The sequence below is a fragment of the Pseudopipra pipra genome, chromosome 8 (genome assembly GCF_036250125.1).
Source record: "Pseudopipra pipra isolate bDixPip1 chromosome 8, bDixPip1.hap1, whole genome shotgun sequence".
NCBI lineage: Eukaryota > Metazoa > Chordata > Aves > Passeriformes > Pipridae > Pseudopipra > Pseudopipra pipra.
The window spans coordinates 18,089,582-18,110,770 of NC_087556.1; the positions used below are offsets into that span (position 1 = coordinate 18,089,582).

Sequence of the window (21,189 nt, forward strand, 5' to 3'; positions counted from 1 at the left end):
CCTCTCGTGAAGATGGTTTCACTGGGCAGCGGTGGGATCTGTGCACTCACATGCAGGGAGCAAGGAAACCGAGCTCTGAAAACATGAGCGGCTGCTATTCCTGATCTGGCCGAGTGTTGGGGGGGGGGTGGCTAGGACAGCTCTCTGCCAGGGGCAACACTTACTCTGCCATGGATTTTGCTGCTTGTTACTCACAGCTCCCCTTCACCTGAGCATCCCTCAGACTGGAAACTCACAGCAATAGCCAGCTGCTTTTTTATCTTTGTGCAATGCCAGTGAAAAACAAGGTTGTTTTGTGAAGATGTCACATATCTTACAGCCCTCCTGAGGCTGCAGGCATTTTGGGTGGGCAGATGGCCCTCCTGAAATATGCTAATATGGGAGCAGGGAGGAATGATACAACATAGTAATTAACAAATGACAGAGGAGAGCAGCAGAGCCTACAGAAATTTCCAATCTACATAAATCATCTAAGGGGCATGGGGTAATAGCTGAGAACACATGGGTGCTAATTGCATATTGCTCCACCAGAACGGGGACAAAAACCCCTCAATGTTCATAGAATTGCCTCTGTCCCATCTCAGTGTCCAGAAATGTACTTAGAGGGTCCTTGCTCTGCCATCCAGGCAGCGGCAATTCTGACATCAGCTGAATCTCTCACAGGGTTTCACAGGGTTATATAAACACTTACTACAGTATCTTTATACCTTGTGTTCAAGGGACCATCCAGATCACAAGGCGCTGAGAGTCTCTCTATCCCCTCTTTCTGAGATGGTGTTCCTGGGATCCTTCATCGCATTTAACGTGATGTTAGGACATCTTCCTCAGCCCAGAGGACCATAGGATCCGGGATTGCCTGACCTCATCACTTCCCCGTAAACGTGCAGATCCTCTCACTGCCTCCAGAGGTGTAGCAGTGCTACTCTGGCACTTAAGGGGAGGAGGGAAATAGAGAGAAAGCAGCGTGCTTTCAGGCTTCCCCTCCCCAAATCATTGCTGGGAGGCTGCTAGGGAGGAGGGGAGAGCAGAGGCATGGGACACGTAAGCCACAAACAAAGCAAGCACAAGGAATACAGCTGCATTAGTGGCTACTCTTTTGGTATCATTTGGTTCTGCACACATTTGACAACTGCAAAACTAGAATAGCAGTGGGAGACTGAAGATTGCTGCAGAAGGCCTAAACCCCAGCAGCAAAGGGAGAGTCCTGACAGAGGCTTGTGCAACATCAGGCAGGTCCAAATTCATCCCTGAAATAATACCTCTAACTTCTACCACAGCTTAATTTGCTCAATGGAATAGTTTGGTTTAATTTACATCTGATTTCTCTGGTGTGTATCAACTGCTTACATGTGACCAAGAATGTAATATGGTCCTTAAAATAAACCACCATCTTGCTGGCATGAGAAACACTGGTTTAGCTAATCCCATTATCAGAATCATTTCTGTTTTAACACAGCACTTTGAAAAGCAAGAAGGTAAACATGAGAGCAAGATAACTGGCAAGCCAGGATTTGGAGACCTGGGTTTATCCACAGGAAGGGAACAATGGTACTTGTTGAGTCATTTTGGGATGCTTAGGGGTAAAGCAGATATGAAGTACTACATACACTCTCCAAGACAGCTGTGCTCTCTCAGCTGGGATCAAGTAATCAGCCTGACACATTTCCTATTCTCTCCCAACCACAAGGATAACTGCTTCCTGTGACAAAGGAAGCTGCTGTCCCAGCATCAGACCCTACAGCTCTAATAGTGATGAATTCTCCTAAGCTGCTTGGCTGCTTGTTTGCAGGTGGCCTTTGAAACAGTATCAGAACAAACCAGCACAGCAAGGCACTCCCAGCAAAAATTCCTGGGGTTAATTTTAGCGAAGTCTTAAAATGTTAGGAATTGCAAGCCTGATTCTGTGAAGTTTCAGGATTTAATGAGCACACCCTGAATGGTGATCTCCACCTCCTCTGCTCTGTGCAGCCTTCTGGTGTTTTATTCAGTTATTCCAAACCCTCCTCTGATGTTAAAGCCTTTGAGACAACTTCATTTATCTCCCTCACTTTCAAGCAAGGTCTACTCTCTATTTTCAGATTTCAGTTCCTCTGACACTTTTTCCTAGAATACACTTTAAAAGAGTATTGTGTAATGCACTGAACTTGCTCCCCATTTCCTTTGTCCAGGGCTCTTATAATTTCTGGGGTTTTGTTTTGTTTTGGGTTTGTTTGTTTGTTTTAAAAAACACCTCCCCTGCCTCCTCTCTCCATTTAGCCAAGATCTTTTTCTATAATGAGATATTCTTGCCTGATTTTCTCACATCATACATCCATCTCAAGACTGTGAAAAAACATCCTCTTCTGTCTGTATTGTGGAAACACAATACAACGCCAAAATGTCAGAGAGCATCCCATACATCAGAGACCAGAACCTAGAGGATTTACAGGAAAAACGGGATCACAGGTGGACATTCACCCTTAATTTGGACAGTGTCACTTTTGGGTGCTCCCATGGTCATTCCACGATTGCTTCATCCTAGCACAACCCTCTTGTCCAGAGGCAAGTTGAAAGACTGAGGAAGGGGGAAGAGGAAGGAAATTTGGGTTGGATGAGTAGACTGAAAGGAAAAGGACAGGCACACCATGATATGGGTAAACAGGCTGGGGACAGTGAAATCTGAAACGGAGGGGTGGGTGACAGGAGAGGGCTTGATAGGGTGGCTGTGAAAGTGGAACTGGAGGAGGATGAACAGTCCCTGCAGCAGTGCAGGAGGCTGAGCAGCACTGCAGGCACAAGCATGGCTCTTGAGAGAGGGCTTGGTTTTCAGAGTCAGCAGCTGCAGTTGCATCTTTTGACACCTCCATAGCCTCCACAGGGCACTCATGGATCTTCCCAGCTGCCACCCTTCTGATTCCCAACTGCCTCCTTCTGTCCTGCTCTGAGAGGCCAGTCATGCTGGTCCTGCCAGCCAGATACCAGTAACTACTCACCAGACAGTTCGTTCCTGGGCACCAGCTGAAAAATCCTGTTCTTGGAGCTGCAGCCGTGCCATGTGCTGCTGAGCCAATGCTCTGCTTTGCCTCAGAGGGACACACTTCACACAGTGACAGCAATGCTCTTTCAGATGAAATACGGTTTGCAAGAGGAAATAAGTTATTTTATAATTAACTTGAGATGCCTGAACCCAAGACAAGGAACATTTTTTAACCAGTAGCCAGACGGTTTTACAGGCTCTGTTCCTTAAACCATTTATCAGCTTTTAATCTCAGAGACTGCCAGTCAAACAGTAGGCCCTGGAAATTATCCTGCCATCTCTCCAGAAAGGTATTTTTGTATAGAGGTCTTATTGGGTTCCAAACTTTATATAAGTAGCTTCATTTACTAGAGCCAGACTTCCTTTACCAAGGGAATATAGGACAGAGACTTTTGTTTTGCATGGGAGACACCTCTCTAGGGTTGCAGATCTAAGATTTCCTTTGTTACCTAAAAGAAAATGAAAAACTAATTATTAGTTAAAAAGAAACAGAAATGAAAAGCTTTTCTTTGAGCCCCCTTGTGTCTGTTACAGACACAATGCTCCAGATCTTCTTTGGTCTTTGGCATGTATGCCTTTGTTATGAGCTCTCTCACAGCAGTGCAGACAGCAGTTTCTCGACCTACTGGGGGTAGAAATGTATTCTAGAGAAACTGCTGAGGATTTCCTGTTCTGTATACAAAACTATTTTTCTTCTTCTTTTCAGACATGAAGCATTTGTAGCATCACTCAGTGTTGATTCCAGAAGGTCTAGATTTTAAGGCCCATGGCAATCTTCTCTCCTCACCTCCTTCATGGCAGAAGCCAGAAAATTCTCCCCATGATTCCTGCATTTGAGGCCAAAGCACCTGCATTGAAGGAGTTGCCCAGTTATTCTTATGGTTACTACGCCTTTACCATTATGAATCATTTAACATCAAGTTTTCATGGCATGTTAGTCTGTGTTGGTCTGCTACTCTGAAGAGTCACCAAGTTCCATGTTTACTCCAGTGAAAGAACTCACTTTGATTATCTACTACTGCAGAACTCAATTTTTCTCTATATGCTTTTTCAAACAAAATGGATACTATAATGGTTTTGTTTTGTTCTGGTTTTTATAGAAACACTTTATTGCTGCAGTCAATAACCCTGTGTATCACACACCAATAACCAATTACAGTTTAAGAAACTAAAAATAACTCTGCAAGTGGCAATACTGAGAAAACAAACATACATGAAAGGGTACAAAACTATACATTTAAGTTACTAGAAATTTACTAACTAAAAAATTCTGCAGAAGTGTGAAGTGTCTTGTATAAACTATACAACACATGCCAGTGTAAAGTTGTTCAACATTATACAATTACCTATCTACAAATGTTTTACCTAAATACAAGATCAGCTGCAATTTTAAAACAGTTATCTTCTATACAAAGACAAGTGCTTTCAGTACTTCATTGGAACATACAGACACTGCAATATCTCAAAACTAAAAAATAATCACAAAATAAAAGGTCCTGCTTAGAAGTTTTCTTTGCATATCTAATATAATGCTATGGAAATCCAACCAGTAATATCCTTGCTTTTTTATTTGCCCAGTTTCACCCATATTTGAGAGAGACCCAACCCAGGGTCACCGACCTCCTTTTCATTACTGGCCACAATCTCCACAGCTGACTACCCCAGAAATCTGTATCTTAACATACTTCAGCTTCAGAAGAAATTTGGACCTGGGTCCCACTTTGCAATAGATATTTACCCTGCCTCCCAAAGGGCAGAAGCAACCAGCTCCTGTGCATGGCCACATCCATGGACCACTTCAGGGGTTTCTGATGCGTGGCACACCGAGCAGCCCCCTCCTTACAGCACCCCAAGTGGTACTGTTCTGATCAGTACAGGGGGGTTTGGCAGAGGTGGGCTTGGACAGAGAATTACTATTGTTTCTTAGGATTTCCCAGGTACAGTACAGACACTCAGTATTTCCCTAACCCCTTGCAGGCTCGTTCAACCTTCACTGAATGCCTCCTGCTGAAGCAAAGCCAATCTCAATGACATTTAACCAGAGGAAGTCATCCCCAGGTCTGGCCATCTTTTCAGAACATGGGAACATTTTAAACAACCGCTCTCTAAACACAGGCTTACAGTTAAAGAAAGTCCTGAGAATTCATAGGATTTTAACATCTCATGATCTCTTAAATGGGATCAACCTTCTGCAGCACACATCTATATTTCTAATATAATGCATGTTCATAACCTGGCAGATGGATCAAATGTGACACAGTGGGAAATTTACTCGGCCCAGATGGTGCTTTTTTGGATAGGAGTTACACCAATAGAATGGGAGTCTGGTCAGATGTTTAGGGCACTGGACATATCACCAAAGGCTCTGGCAATCTAGGGAAGGGATTGTGGTAGATGGTATTAAGCCTATTTTCCCTTCTACTTAAATTCTGGGCTCAGAAAAGTCCCAAGGTAACCCACATGAACTTTGGCCAAGGTGCAAGGACCAGACTTCTATTTCAGTCATTTCAAAAGCTACCAGAAGGAAGTACTGGAAAGCCTGATCTGACAGGGGTTGGTTGTTCCCCTTACTAACACCTGGGCAGGAAGGACAGTGCTCACCTGAGCTAGCATCAGTGCCTCACAGCTGGAAGCTGAAAAAAAGTCAACAGTATCTTCTTGAGGAGAAAGAAGAAAAAAGCACCATTCAGCCTTCTCAAACATTTGATGGCACCATGCAGAAGCAGAGAACTGCAGCTTCAGAAGCCCACCATTAACACCAAGCAAGAATCAGCATAAGAAATATGAACAGCATAAACGAACCCCCCTGAGAGATGGATCTCTTCTGCAGCCTTTCCTGGTATGAGCATTGCTAAGCAATATAAAGAGTTTAAATATTAGGCCTTAATTTTCACTCAGAAAAGACCTGCTGGGAGAGGGAATGTTTAGCAGCAACACTGGCTAAAACACTTTAATTTGCAAATATTTTTCCCTAGATGATTTTGCCGGAGATGATTTTTCATTCCAAGTTAAGATGCCCAGGGGCACAGCAAAAATCTTCAGTACCCTGAATACACTGAACACTACCTGGCATGTTCCACATGGAGCTTCCAAAACACCAAATGAGATTTCACAACATTTCACCAAAAATCATCTATGACAGTGACAGCAACAGGACCAGCGAGTTACACTCTGATATCAGCACTTGTCAGAACATCACTCTCACACCAGTGCCTCTCGGATGTGAGTTGGAGAACAACCAGGTTTCATACCAGAACTTGTCCATCTTCATTTCACCTACTGGTCACAGATCGGACGAGATGCGCTGAGCATTGGTTGACAGCTGATTCCGTGCATCTTGCAGCTGTAACGTGAGTGTCTCACAGACGGGTAAGCCTTGTGCACTTGGGCATTTCAGAAGAACTTGATGAAGGTGTGCAAGACCTGATATTTAACCCACCTGAGTTTATTTAGTGAATCTTTCACAGAACGAAATAGAAAACAGAACAAGACAGTGTATTATCTGGGTTCCCATAACAGAAGAGGATCACCCACAGCAGAGTTCAGGAAAGGGCCTGAGTAATTGCACTTTAAATTATGGCAGGCACAGGCAACAAACTTTACATGTGTATGGTCATGAAGACTGCTGCCCCGATACTACCAGGGTATGCAGGGTTTGTCTGCCTGTATCACTTAAGCACAGGACATCCTGACACCTAGTACAGTACACAGACCCACGCCAGTGCAGCTTTACTAAGATTGCCCAGAGGTCTGGATGTTTTAACACATCTCAAGAACAAGGTACTGTGTTGTTCAAGATCACAGACAGTAAGCTTCAAGCCTGAAGTGACAGAGGCACATGTGCACACACAATACTTTCCCTCTAACAGCTCTTAGAAATCAATGGTATGTGTTCTCTTACCATAGTCCCTTCTGCATTCCATTAAAATATTGATTCAGAAATGAAGTAATATTAGATTTTAAGCAAAAAAAATCACTGGTATCTTACTGTTATTGTTTGAGAAGTCTTAAAATAACTACTTTTACTATGAAAAGAAGTACTCAAAGTTGCACTTGAAAAATACTAAGTGAAACTTGAACAAGCTCGGAATTTAGTTCAGTATCTCAACAAGTAAACAAAAACTTTTACCTGAGAAGTCCAGGCAACTCCTACTAAAACCAACCAGATTATTATCATTGACTTTACAGAGATTCAGAGAGTGCTCAGGTCGGGAAGGTCAGCTTTCAAATGCAGAGACTTTGTGTGCTGACTTTTCGCGGGGCTTCGTTTCTGCTCCAGTCACACTGAGACTTTGGTTAAATGAGGCCTTAGAGCTGGACAGTGGTGCAGTGAAGCAAATGAATCAACAGCAGATACCCCAGGCTTTGGGCACCTCTGTCTAAAGCCAGGCAAACAGATTTTAAAGCCGTTCCTCTCCTTGCATGAAAGCTGACTGATTAAAAAGCCAGCCTCAAATTCAAAAACACAGACAAAACTATTCTCGGATCACATAGTGCATCACATCAGGACTAAAACCAGGCAGGTACTTTTAAACTCATCCACTTAATATGATATTTACTTCCTAAACTTTAATCTCAGCATCTCTTCTGACAACATCAAATTCTTGGGTAGTTCACACGTGACACAACACTAAAGAAGCAAAACCAGTTTCAGCTGTATTGACAAAGCTTCCTTTTTTACCATAACAGCTCACATTTTTATCAATATAGCAACAAAGCCTTTGCTAATGGTTTGGAATGAAAGTCAACCAGGTATATGTGTGCAGGTGTGTTTATGGTCTGACCTGTTGGGGGAAAAAAAAAAGCAAAACCAATCCTGAAAACAGAGCACTGAAACCATTATGTATTGAAAATGAACACTGTACACATCTACTATTCCCCATACACAAGTCACAAGTGCAATATCCTTTGAAGAAAATTGCTCCTCAAAGGAAACCCAAACAGGCAATGTTTTTTAGTGTTATGTTTAGTAAGATAATGTGGGCATGTGTTGGAAATCACAGGCTGGAATTTTTTAAATTTTTTTTTATAAGGCAAGAGGTTTATGTTCCAGAAAAATAGATGGGGTAAAGAACAAAGAAATGTTTCAAAAATGACACATTCTTTCAAGTTTCATTCTCATTTGACATACATATTACAAAATAAAGATTTTTAAAAGTGCTATATGCTTTGTAAGTCTCATCACAATATGTAAAGCAAAATTTTACACCTGCTGCCTACGACAAAATGTTAGTGGCAGTGTTAGTGGTAGATTAGACTCTAGCGCTCTCATTTCCCTCAGTGTCTGGGACAACCTCCTTCATCGTGCATAAAGAACAGACAAACCAATCAACCAAACCCACTCTACACATACTCCAGAATAAGTCATCTTTAAAGTAACAGACTCCATGAAGTTTATGACAGCTCACTAGGCGGCTTGCTTGATACCAAACCCAAGGCTCATTCTACCCAATATCCTGTGACTCTCTGATCAGCCAGTACAAGACACAAAATGTTGAGAGGTATGCAACCAAGATGACATTGACAGATATGCCTAAGGGATTTTAAAAAATTCCAACAAAAAAAAAATGTAAAAAAATTCATCCGCCAGCCCTCAGCTATTAGCTGATTTTAAAAAGGTAGAGCAGTTTGCAGTAAACAGTGATATTCAGATCTTCAAGGACATACAGAAACACCCCTCCTACCCAGCAATCAGACATGAAGAATTTCTGCAGCACAGTCTTCTGGCTCTGTGTAATGTGAAGAGTTTGTGTCTGAATGGTGAACCCCAAACATTTCTTTACTTTCAAAGTTTGGCTCCATTAGTGCAGGTTTTTCAAAAATATTCTTTTTGCTAGTTTCTGGGCAGTTTTGTACATATATTACTCGGTTATAAGCTTTAAGTCTCTTCCACAGCTGTACGTACACCTTGCATTGTACATACATGAACAGAAGTCCTCCAGTGAAACCAATGGCCACAACTACCAGTTTAGTCCAAAATGGCCACTCTAGAATCCCTGGAAGAAAGAAAATAAAAACAAAGAATTAAAAACAGGACCTAGTCAATATTAGTTGGACTACATTGGATGTCTCAAAAATGTCCTGTAATGAAACTGTCAGACTTTGGGTCATGCAAACTATTCTTGTGTTGCCATTTTTCTTGTTTGGGCTTTTTTTTAATTCCCCTTCAAGTCAAACACCCACAGACTTCTACTTCACATATCACATTTATTCTCCCCCACCAGCGAAAAACAAAACAATTCCTTTTCTGTGTCAGCAAGTGTGCAACACAATCACAGAATCAAGGCAACCACCAGGAATACATTTAGGTCCTTTTACACCTGTTTTTAAACAAAAACTGGATCAAATTCTGAAAGGGATTCTATGGCATGGCTTCCTCTTTATAGCAGGAGACTCAACTCAGTGACCCAACAAGTCTGTCCCACTCTGTGATCACATGGTATATGGAGACATAAGGGAATGATTGTAACCATATAGCTTGACATGTTTTTTATGCAGACCAGGCAATTTTATCTGCATCAGACCCAGTAACTTGTATCTGAACTACAGCATCTCTTCTGATACAAAACTGAAAGTGTTGGAGATGCTGAAGCATTCCAAGCTTACTCTCTGTCATAAAAACTACCACCATTGCTTTTCCTAAATTTGTCTATCTTGATCTTTTAGATATTTCTATCAACTACTTTTAAATGAAAGACTATTTATTAATTTTATACATATTCTGCTTACATAGGTCCTGTATTCATCCAGTCTCTTTCCTCTTTAAAGATAAGCACCATCACATGGTGCTTATGGATATGAAACCATGCTGAATCACCCACTGTCAGGTTTTTCAGAGAGTAAAATCATGTCCTACCAACTCTTTAAAGTTTTAAGCAAGATACAGGCCAGTGTTGTTTTGGAAATGCATAGTAGTGTGGGAAGAATGAAAATATTTTAGTCCCAAAATACGAAGGGCACTTCAGCCTTATTACTGATGAAATCCCACCCATGATTAATACCTGAGCCTCTGATTTGCTGGTGATCTGATGCCATCTGTAGGCAGTGACAGTATATGCTTGGCCCTGTGTGGACATAGATCCACATACGCTGCTCAGTACAGCACTCCCCAGATTTAGAATCCAAATGAAGGGAGGAAAGAAGGCACTATAACATTCTAAATATTCACAATATTCCTCCTATTCATGTTCATCTAATATATTTACTAGTTAAAATAACCTGGAGATAATAAATCTTTGAAAGCATATTATCCTTTTCATTACCATATGGAAACCTTGCAATGAAAGGCCAATAATTTTCACTTTACATGAAAGAGATGGGGTTGGATGGAACGGATACTAAGAGGTTTCATTCAAAACACCTTCCTGACTGAAGTAATGAACAATTAAACTATAGCCAAAATGAGAAATGAGAGGAAAACTTTTTAATTTCAAGCGATTCTGCTCTGTAACAGCTCCATGGATCTTCAGGTTTATTAATGCTCAGTTACCTCCTCAAATGACCCTGTTCAATCACCAGCAAAATATTTTCCACCTCCACGTCCAGTTGGCATGCAGTGCTCTGTAAGCAAGGACAGCTTGCCTTCTAATAGCTCCCAACCTTGGTAGGTAACCTGTTCCTTCTGCATTAACCCTCAGGCACAGCTCAGTTGCCTTGAGAAACAGTTCTGTGGCAGCTTCAAATCCGCACCCCAGCATACCCAGGTAAACACATTTCAGTTTGGTAAGTTTACTGCTGACATGTTAAAGAAAACCTACTATGCAAGAAGTTAAGACGTCCATGCAATGGGGTGGCAGCCACTACAGGAACTGCAGTGCACCTCCTCTCAGTTGAGTGAACTGGAGTCTTAAGAATTGACCTGAATTTCTTCTGCTTCAGAAGAAGTTTTTATCACTCATAAAAATTTCTCCAGTCTAACATGGCTTTCATTGGAAACTTGTGCTAACCCACCTCACAGATGATTGAATAGAAAGAAAACCCTGTTGATTTACCTCAAAGATTTGGATTTAGATTCCTCTTACTTCTTCTATTTTTTAAAACTGTTCTGGTTTTGCCCAGTTTAAAGGTAGCCATAGCAGCAAACAAATGCTTACGTCCTTATCTACACAGTAAGTGTTCCAATTTAAGCCTAAATTTACTGAGGCAGGGCAACTTTGTATCTGGCTACACTGGATTAGCTGTCATATCTGTGCATTTCACAAGTGCAAACTAAATTATCTGAAATGGATTTAAAAAGCATCCACAGATTAATTTACACTGATTAAATCAAATCACTTTAGAACTGTGCTTTTAAACTAACCCAACCTCAGGGTAAAGCTGACAAGTATAAACATTACTGGCACACTTATGTTCTGCATCTTCTCTGCATTCAGGATAAATAATTATTCCAGAAGAGTAAGTGGGAAGATAAGGAAGTAACATACCAGTAGTTTGTCCCTGTTTAATCTCTTCAGCGGTCCTGTCTATCAGGACGTAGAGAGACCACACGACGCAGGTGATGGCAATGATATGGAATGTTACAGAGCACATGATCTTCCTCCTCTCGCTGGCTGTCATCTGCAGCTTCTCCCACTGGCAAGAAACCCAGAACCAGAGCAAGAAATTAGGTGTTTATTGTAGTTACTAGAGAGTATGAAAAGAGAACATTGATAAGAATGAAAACCAGGCAGACCAGTTTCCTCCTAACAAGGATTTTAAAAGTCAGATGGCATTATTGCTCTGGCCCCAGCACTGGTGTGATGGCTGGCAGCTTAACCTGCTGCGACGGGAGCCATCCTGGTGTTGGAGGAGACCTACAGCACTCAGCTCCCATCTGGAGCCTCAGCACAATGTTATCACTCTGTGCTGACCCACAAGGGGCAGCTGCAGCACACGGGGACCCTCACGTGAGGCCTTGCACAGCACAAGCAATGCTGCTCCTTCCTCTGTTCTCCACTCAAGGCTGTTTAGCTCTCACCTCCTGCCTCAGGGGGTTTCATTCAATCTTCACGTATATTTAACACCACTTAACAGCAGTGATGCTCTCGTAGTTTATTTTCACTGTTTCAAGTGCACTAAATACATATGCCCTAAGAATATACAGTAGAACTGGGATGACAGCTTTAGAAGTGAGACGACTCAGGAATTTAAATCCCCAGACCTGCCTCTATCAATAATGCTTATATAGCCCAGAACAAAACCACAAAATCAGGTCAGTGTCATTTAGGAAAGATGGAAAGAAAGTTGACAACTATTACAGATGCTTCTAATATTCAAGACATAGACCCAAGACACCCAGAAGCTGTGTTTTTAAATTTTTTTTTTTCAATTTCCCCTATGTATATGATGAAAGTTTTTGTATGTGGGATACACATCCCTCTGCATATCTGCTTGGAACAGATTGTTATGATGGGCTTTTCTCACACTTTCACAAAATATATGCTGGGGCACATAAACTTCTCGTGCACAGAGATGTGCATTTGATGTCTCCAAAAATAATTTGCAAAAAAAAAGAGGACTTTGAAGAGTAGGAATAATGTGGAAGAGGGTGAGGATGACCTGAATGGTATGATTGAAATCACCCATTATGCTGAATTATTGTTTCCACTGCTACAAATACAAGAATGGTTGAACGATGAGACAGAGACTTTGTGATCCTCTCTGTGTTGCCAACAAACAATCTCTTTGGCCAGTCTGAGACACATTTCCAGTTGTCGGGGCATCCAAACCTCATCGTGGCACAAGAATTGAATACTTCCAGCAGTGACATGCTAGACTCATGTCATACTAGAAACCTATATTCTTTCAATCTTCTTAGAAAAAGATTGGACAAACATGCTTTTGCATCTAAATGAAGGTGTTGACTTTTGATAGAAAGTATACATTAATTAAATTATTTTGCCAAAAAGTAACCATGTTAAATCTATTTGCAAATGCTTTTACAGAGTCCTGAGGACCTGTGTTTTGAATAATTTTGCTGTTCCACAGCTTGAGCTCCTCTGCTGGACAATACCTCCTGTGAACTCTGGCTTTAGAGCCACCAAAACAACTTGCACTGCCTCACCTCTTCAAGAGAAATGACTGCAAAGCAAAAGAGAAGGTATTCTGCAAACCACACACTAGTCCAGAGAGGAAACTCACATCTGTAGGTCACGGCTGCATTATTCTGATGACACAGCACGTGGCATTTTCTACTTAGTCAGCAGTTCTGGATTTTTGAAGTGTTGTGAAAACAAAAAATTCAGCAGAAAATTTAGATTTAATGTCTTTGAAATTTTAAAATGGTGCATCTCTCTTTTGTCTGCCCTCATCTTCATTTGAGACATGACACATTTTGTTTCTCATTCTCTTCCCTTAGTAACTTAGTGTTTAAACATAATCACCAGTTCCAGATTGTTTGCTCCTGACTGAAAGAACACCATAAAGGCTGAGTAGAAGCTACAGAGGCACCTTATCTTCTTGCTGCAGCTGAACCTCTAAAAGGGCTCTTTAGATGTATTTGAGAGGTGAACTCCTGTTTATGGCTCTGTCCCTACCTTCTGGCATCTTGTCTGTTTCCCACAGATGACCTGTTCAGATATAACTAATGATGTTGAGTGACTCATTTCTGAAAGTGCCTCACATTTTTTTTCTCACAGGGCACTAATATTCAGTAAATGTTTCCTATCCACTTCAGGCAGAGTGAGCACAGAAAAAACAGCAGTCAACTGAGAACTATAGCAACTCCTCTTACTTTGGATTCTCTAGAATAATTTCTTTACTGTCCTAGGGTTGGACTGTGCAAAGCATTGTCTGCACAGACAACAGAGCCTATGATGGAAAAAAGTGTGGTTTTTAGAAGGCAATGATCCACACCACAGGCATAAGCAGAGGATATCCTATTGGTCAGACATGCTAAGCTTTGCAGACTGTACATCTCTCTAAAAAAATAAGAGGTGTTTGAAATCTGCTCTATTTTCTGTTAGGAGTCACTTTTAGGAATTGGACAAGTTTTCGTAACAGTTTTTAGATGGCTGCAGTCCAGAATTTCCACTCTATATGATTTAGGCCCATCATAACTGAATTTAATGTTTCTCATTTATTCTAGTTCCAGACTGAGGTTATTGTTATTAACCTCTTCCACTTTGGTAGATACAGCAAGATTTCTCTGTGCTAAGAATAGCAGTGACTTCCATCTCAGAATCCTGATGGTAAGGACAACTGAAATTGAAAGCTCAGAGGATGTGGGAGAACCAAAAGAGGATACAAGCACAAAACCAGCTTTATAATAAAAGGACATTTAAGTACCTCTACTTTAAGTCACCAGATTTATGAAAGGTACTTTTCTATAAAACAAAAATACAGGTTCTAGCAATCTGAAGTACTAAAACGTGGTTATTCACAGCCTAAGAAAAGGTTAAAATGACAACACATTCACCAGGGAACCCTCTTCTACTTACAATTAATATTTTCACTAAATAAGTTTGATCCTTTAAAAAGAAAAAAAAAAGCTACAAATTTTAACTAAATTACACTCAGAAAGTGTGATTTAAAGTAAGTTTAATGTGAAATACTCATATCTTCAAGAGAACATAAAGCCATGTGGATCTCGGAGCTGCAAACTAAAGCAGGTAAACTCCATATTAAAAAAAATGTGGATAACTGTAAATACTTTTGTGCTCTAAAATCTGACTGTAAAGAAAAAAACCAGGTTGCTGCATGCATACATATGTGTGTGTATGTACGCACATTTACAGAGAGATGCTGGGCTATAATAGCTAACTATCAGAGCTGGATTCCACTGATGTCGAGTTTGCCAGGCTGAGGGTTAATTTAAATCCTTTTGTACCAATACAGCTGACCAGTCTTACTAAAGAGCCACAAAAACTAATTAACATGTAGGGAGTACTGCAGGCTTATGGGCAAGGTCAGTCTCCTTCCAGAGTGGATGTGTGTTTAATAAAGCATATCCTTGGTCTTGTGCCTACCTTTCGCAAAGGCTTCAGTTTTGTCTCCATGATGAACTCGTACTTGCACAGTTCACAGCATCGTGTATCTGAGCTCTTGATCCATTGCTGCAGGCAGGCTTGGTGCACAAAATGAAGACTTCCCGTACAGTGACAGGGGGTAATCAAAGGGCTCTCATCGTCTCCTTCACAGTGACATATCCTGAATCAGAAGCAAAGCTGCTTATTAAGGAGAAGAGAAAGCAGAAAGGATGTGGAAGGGGCATGTAATATCTGTGATCACACATGGTTGTTCACTGAGGATCCTGAGACATATATATCAAAGGAATGTGTTCCATAAAGGAGCTAAAACTAAAGAACTCCATTGCTGCGCAAGCGCATACACAGGCACAAAATAATTGAGCACAAACACGGCTAACTAGACAGCTGCTTTCTAACAGATGAGGCAGACACACAGAGCCTGACAGAAATGCAGCATCAAAAAGAAAAAAACAAGAAATGACAGCATTTCATCCAGACCAATAGCGCTTAACTGAAAATAGCATTTAAACAGATCAGATAGCACTTCTCAAGACAAAATATGCACAGAGAGGTACAGCTATGCATATATTATGGTCCAAAACAGAAGATAAAGCAAAATATCCAAACCAATATTGAAACAGCCCACCCCAGTATCATCAACAGTTAATTTAGCCCGGATTTTGCACAAGTGCAAATTTGCTAAGAGACGGATTAACACTGCTGAACTGCAGCACTGAATCTGAACCTCAAAACACACCTACTCTAAATGGACTAATGGTTTTGCTTCTCCAATTCTAACTTTGCAAGAGCTGCTAAAGAAACATCAGCTTTGCAAATTCCCCACTTTCCTCACAGCCTAACTGCAGAAACAGCAAGGATGTCCCAATATAGTGTTACTGCCAGCTGCTGACATTTGATTTCCACATTCAATTTATACACAACCCTTGGGTTGCATCAAGCATTGTGAAGTCCTTCTAACTACATGGAAGAGGTCATGAATTGAGAGGGGAATGGTGGGGAGCTCAGGGACCGAATACAAGTTACTAAGCATATGTGAAGTACATCCTGGCATACTGCCATCCCTGTCTCATTACTGAAATCTCTTACTGATGTGTAGCATCTTGCCTCTTGCAACCTTGCTGATAGCTGGCAAGCAGAAATGAAGCAGTGAGTGGATTACAACAGCATCTTGTTGATGACAAGCCAGTATGGAACTAGATTTTGGTGGTAATGAGGGGGAAAATCAGATAATATTGGCAAGTACTAACAAAGCCAGCTTTAGAAAGTGCTGTCAGGGAGGAAAAAGACTAGGATAGTAAAATGTCAGGTAGAGGGATTGGATATTTGCTCCTGTACTTGATGACTCCTGCTTCTCAGCCACATTTTGGAGGTGATATGGGGCAGACCTGTAGACAAGTCACTATGAAGACAGTCCTGATCTTGCTGTTCCCAGCACCTGTGCACATGGTTAATCCTCTGCGGTTGGAACAAGGACATCCATCCTTTTTTTGGACCTCGCATTGTGGACATCACACAGGCCTACCACTAACAGCCAGCACTCAGATGCCCCTTTTGACCAAGGCATCCACAGAAAGCCCTTTACAAATAAAAAAGTATTGTGGGATAGAAACTGAAGGGAAAAAAAATTAAGCTATATTGACCTGATCTCAGAAGCAATTTTCAAGCAGTCTTTTCCTTCCAACTCCCACCCTCTGACTAACCCAGCAGTGCTGTCAGGAAAACACATTGCTCATTAAAACCTAAGACATGTTCAGCTTGGCCTTTATTATGCATAGTTGAGTCTCTCATAATATTCCCAGCTTGGGAACTGATAAGAGAAGAATACCATCTCAGAACCCCAAACCTGAAACAAATTGTAAGAGAATTTATTTGACTCCAAAAGAAATTATTTTGCTTAGTAGTCTTGTTAAGTGCATCAGAGGAGTGCAAGACAGCAGATAGAAGGCTGCATGCTTCAAATCACACATATTATAGCAAGGTGACAGGGTGAAGAGACAGAAACAGCACAAAGGCAGGGGAAAGCAGAACGGTCACCACCGCACATGGGAGGGTTCAAAGGTAGGTGGTTCTCTGGTAAACCAACCTGCAGGTATCCCCCGATGTGGACACAGGGGAGAGAGGGGGGAACTTTTCTGAGAGGGGGGAAGGGCAGTCAAGGTCACTGTCCTTCTCAACTGAACAGAGTGGTGCCCGCTGCTCTTTTGTTTTCAGTTTCACTGAGGTGCTGTCTTCAAAGACGTCATCGTCTCCCATATCGTCTGAGCAGAAGTCCGTGCTTTCCACCAGCATGCTGGAGGATTTCTCTGCTTGGAAGTGACTGGAATAGCTCTCCAGTTCATGAAATTTATGCAGGCTGCTGATGCTGGACGTGTGGGAGAAGGAAAAAAGGTAACGCAACAGTTTTTTGCTCCTCGAGGTGTCATGGTCCACTTTGTCCTCCAGCAAGGGGATATGTACAGCGCTGTGGTTCTCTGTTCCTCCCGATGCACTCGAGTAGTTGGAAAGGGAAGGGATATAGGAGTGCTTAGAATTGCTAAAAGAAAGAGGCCTGAGATTCAGTGGTTTCCTCTCTTTAAGATGAAATTTGTTAATCCTTAAACACTGCTCTTGAGTTGGGGTCAATTTGCCTTCTGACCGTGTTCGCTCCACATAGTCAAAGCACTCACTGGTGCTCTGTGCCTTCTGGTCCACATCATTGAGGGACTTGGAGAATTTCAGAGTGCGGGTGGGCTTTACATTCTTAGCAGATCTGAGTGCCTGGCCCCGATCCTGCCCACGGGAGTTTCTCTTTGCTGCATGTAACTTGTCCTGACAGATTACTGTCACAGTGACCCCTTGTGTCAGAGGGCTCTGGCAGTGCGGATTTTTCAAGACAACAGCAGACTGCACTGGACTGTGATGACAACACTCAGAAAACACTGCACTGGAACTGCATGCAGAACAGTGGAATAAAAGCACAGAAAGTAAAAAACAATTACAAAAGAGAACACATATAATTAAAAGTGAAGAAATGAGAATTACGGCTAGTGTGGCAATGGTAAACATAGCAGGGCCAAACAGTCAGTAAGATTCAACGAAGCAGTGTTAGACAGCAGTCAACTCAAACAAATGGGATGCTTCGTGTGAGAACCCCACATTGCTTACTTCCCTGTAAACGTGCTTTTTCAGTTTTGTTTTTCCTTAATTTGAACCTTTCATGAGCCTCACTGTAGCCACGCAAACAACACACTTTACCTGCAGATGTCCTGGTTGGATGGTGTAACAGAAGTCCGAGAGAAGCTATGAGGGGCAGAGATAGACGTTGGACTTCCAGCCTGCAGTGAAATTAAAACAAACAAACAAACAAACAAAAAAACCCCAAGTCACAAGTCAGTATGCACAGCAATCACCTTCAGGGTGAAACACAGCATATGGAGTCAGATATCCTCTACATCAGATATTCAAGGGCTAGTTGCAAGAAAGTAGCTTCATTGTTGAATGTGAGAAGGAGAGGTCACAGAGCTTCATCCTTGGAGAAGTAGGATCATAACAGAAATGTTTTACCCCAAAGTCAAACGCAGACATCTCTGGAGTGGAACCTGCCAGCTGTCAAACGTTGCACAGGACAATAGCTCAGGAAATGAGCAATGCTATAGTAATTAGAATAATTAGATGAAAGTGTGTGTATAGACTAGTTGGAATTTAGCTACCATGTAATAGCTAATCCTTCCTCTTATAATGATGACAAGAGATTAGAGGCTTGGGGTTTTCCTCACAAGACAGAATTGTCAGTAGTTCAGTATCTCAAACACTACTTGGGGACTTATATTCCATACTAGCATATGCACACAAGCACCATCTGCCAACCCAGACCATTCCCTGAAGTACTTTTTGTACTTTGTGAGGCCTTTCATCCTGCTCTAACTAGAACAGGGTCTTCCATCTACCTGGAGGTGTGGCAGCAGTCATGTTTATAAGAGATAAACATGAGCACAGTGAGAATAGAGTAACTGAAGAATTCAGAATTTGCTGAACTAACTCAAAAAACTAAAGCTAAGGTCTTGGCATATTTAACACTTAATAGACAAGCCTCTAAAATCAATATGGTAAGAATAAGCATTGTCTCAGAGCTGGGACTCCATGGGCTATTATTAAAGACCTTTTCTGCCACTGTGTTCTGTGAGTCACTTCAACAAACTTCTCAACTCTTCCAACAGGTTTTGGTGAGGAGGAGACCTGGGTTAATAACTTTGTAATAGAAAATCTTTAAACCTGGTTCTCCCATGTTTCACAGCTGCTAGACAGGCTGTGCTGCTCACCCACCACTGCAAAACATTGCTTGCATTTCAAATTCAAACAAAGGTTTACAGTTCTTTTGATCAGCAAAGCAAAGCCTAAGACCCAGGAAGGAACAATGCAATCAGGAGAAAAACAGAAGTGTCATCACTCTGCTGGGCTTCAGAGAAACCAGCACAGACAGCAGAGACCTGGGCCAAGCAAGTGCACTAAGCCAGACCACAGGAGACCTCAGGTGGCAAAACCTGTGTTGCCACAGAAGCACACTGGGCCCAGCCCTGTGCTTCAGCTTCAGACACCAGGTTAGCTCAGCCATCAATGAGCTCTGGTCATAGTGAAACACACACACACTGTATCTGTCTCAGAACTCTTCAATTTTACACTTAATTTATTAAAAGCCCTTACTGTATATTTAAACAAGGCTGCTGCAGGCTTTTACACCCTTGCAGCAAAAGCAAGGTTCCTCGTCACACATTATACTGTTCTTTCTTTGCGAGAGAAGATACAAGGATACACATGCTAGTTTATAAATACAGATACAACCGTGATCTTCCATGTCACAGAACTCATCTGTTGGGGTTTTATTTCTCTAGCCAACAGTACTACAGACAGCAATGTACCTGCCCTCACACTGGGATGCCTCAGGTGCACCGAGACTGAAAAAACAGATATCCATTTAGAGTTGGGTCTGCAGGAATTGAAGGCAAGACTCAACCAAGCCTCAAACACACACCTCCTGACCCTTAGTAAGATGCTGTAACTTATTTCCCATCTTACCCAGCTAGGTTCATGTATAGAATAAAACCTAAGAGAATAACCTTGGGCAAGAAAGCCAATTGAACTATGTTACGACTGTGACAAAACAAATTAAAGACAAATATCAATTATTGGCTTCATCCTGGAAACTATGATTCTTTACATTTTACACTACTTACACATACATGCACTGTGAAGTGAATTCAGGTATTACTTGGAAATTTGGTCTCCATTTGATGCTTAACCTCTCCTAAAAGCAGGTACATCTCTGACTTCAAACCCTATCTTTTAAAAAGTGTTTGTGCAGTAATTACTTTTGTTCAACTGCAAGTCTGACAATGTAGTGAAAGATGTGACACTATAATCTGTTTCATTATGCAAATGAAAATTAACAAAACTTAAATAACAGATTAGTTAAAAAGACGTATTTAACAATCTTCTAAAAACAAAACATTAAACCAGTAAAACAGCATGTTGCATTCTACCATGGAAACAGAGCCATATATTGTTGGAAATGAAGTCACAAATCAATTAATAAATCAGTCTCAGGTTTTATGTTATGATCAAATCACAGATGGTAACCTGCTTAGAATGAATCCAGTCTCTCAACTTGTTTTCCAAAAAAAGACAGCAGAATATATGATGTAACAGTTTAAGGCAGATTATTAGATTCATAGATCCAAAATTTCCCTTCCAAAATGATGTTTACTGGTTTTGTCATCCAGTTGTCTGGTACCAAGACAGTGTCAAAGTCTCACCACTTGGGAAATCAAAAGGCTGGGACAAACAAGAAATTGTGGAATTTCATTTGCATTTCAAGCTTATTATTCTAGATGCCAGCACTGTTCAGGATGGCTTGCAAACCCCCCCCCCCCCATCTTAGGCACATTTCCTTTCCCCTCTACCTTTCTGCTTCAGAACAAAAGGTCTTTTTCTCAATTTTCATACAAAATGAAAATGCAACCAAAATATGAACAGAAATTAACACACTTGGATAGGCACCACAAAGAAGAACAACAAAACATTGGAGGAAGTTATGCCCCACCCTTGGTGTAAGCTAATGCAAGCTGTGGCCGCCAGCAAAAGCCATGGTTCAACAAGCCTCCAGTCAGTCTGTCCTCCTTTCATCCCATGTTTTTTGCTCATAAAACTATTTACACAGCTGCACTGTAACTC

General features: G+C 41.4%; 1 protein-coding gene across 7 annotated transcripts in view; it reads right to left on the reverse strand.

The window, feature by feature from the left end:
• Nucleotides 1-6,440: 6,440 nt before the first annotated feature.
• MARCHF8 (membrane associated ring-CH-type finger 8) overlaps nt 6,441-21,189 on the reverse strand; it is a 93,981-nt gene continuing 79,232 nt past the window's right edge. For 6 of the 7 annotated variants that reach the window (XM_064662767.1, XM_064662763.1, XM_064662764.1 and 3 more), the window contains 5 exons: nt 18,217-18,296; nt 17,066-17,911; nt 14,962-15,142; nt 11,440-11,587; nt 6,441-9,012 (listed from right to left, as the gene is read on the reverse strand). In XM_064662767.1, the coding sequence (XP_064518837.1) occupies nt 8,708-9,012; nt 11,440-11,587; nt 14,962-15,142; nt 17,066-17,911; nt 18,217-18,296 (1,560 nt within the window). In that variant the 3' untranslated portion in view covers nt 6,441-8,707. The remainder of the gene's footprint in view (nt 9,013-11,439; nt 11,588-14,961; nt 15,143-17,065; nt 17,912-18,216; nt 18,297-21,189) is intronic. The other variant, XM_064662769.1, reaches the window with a different exon arrangement.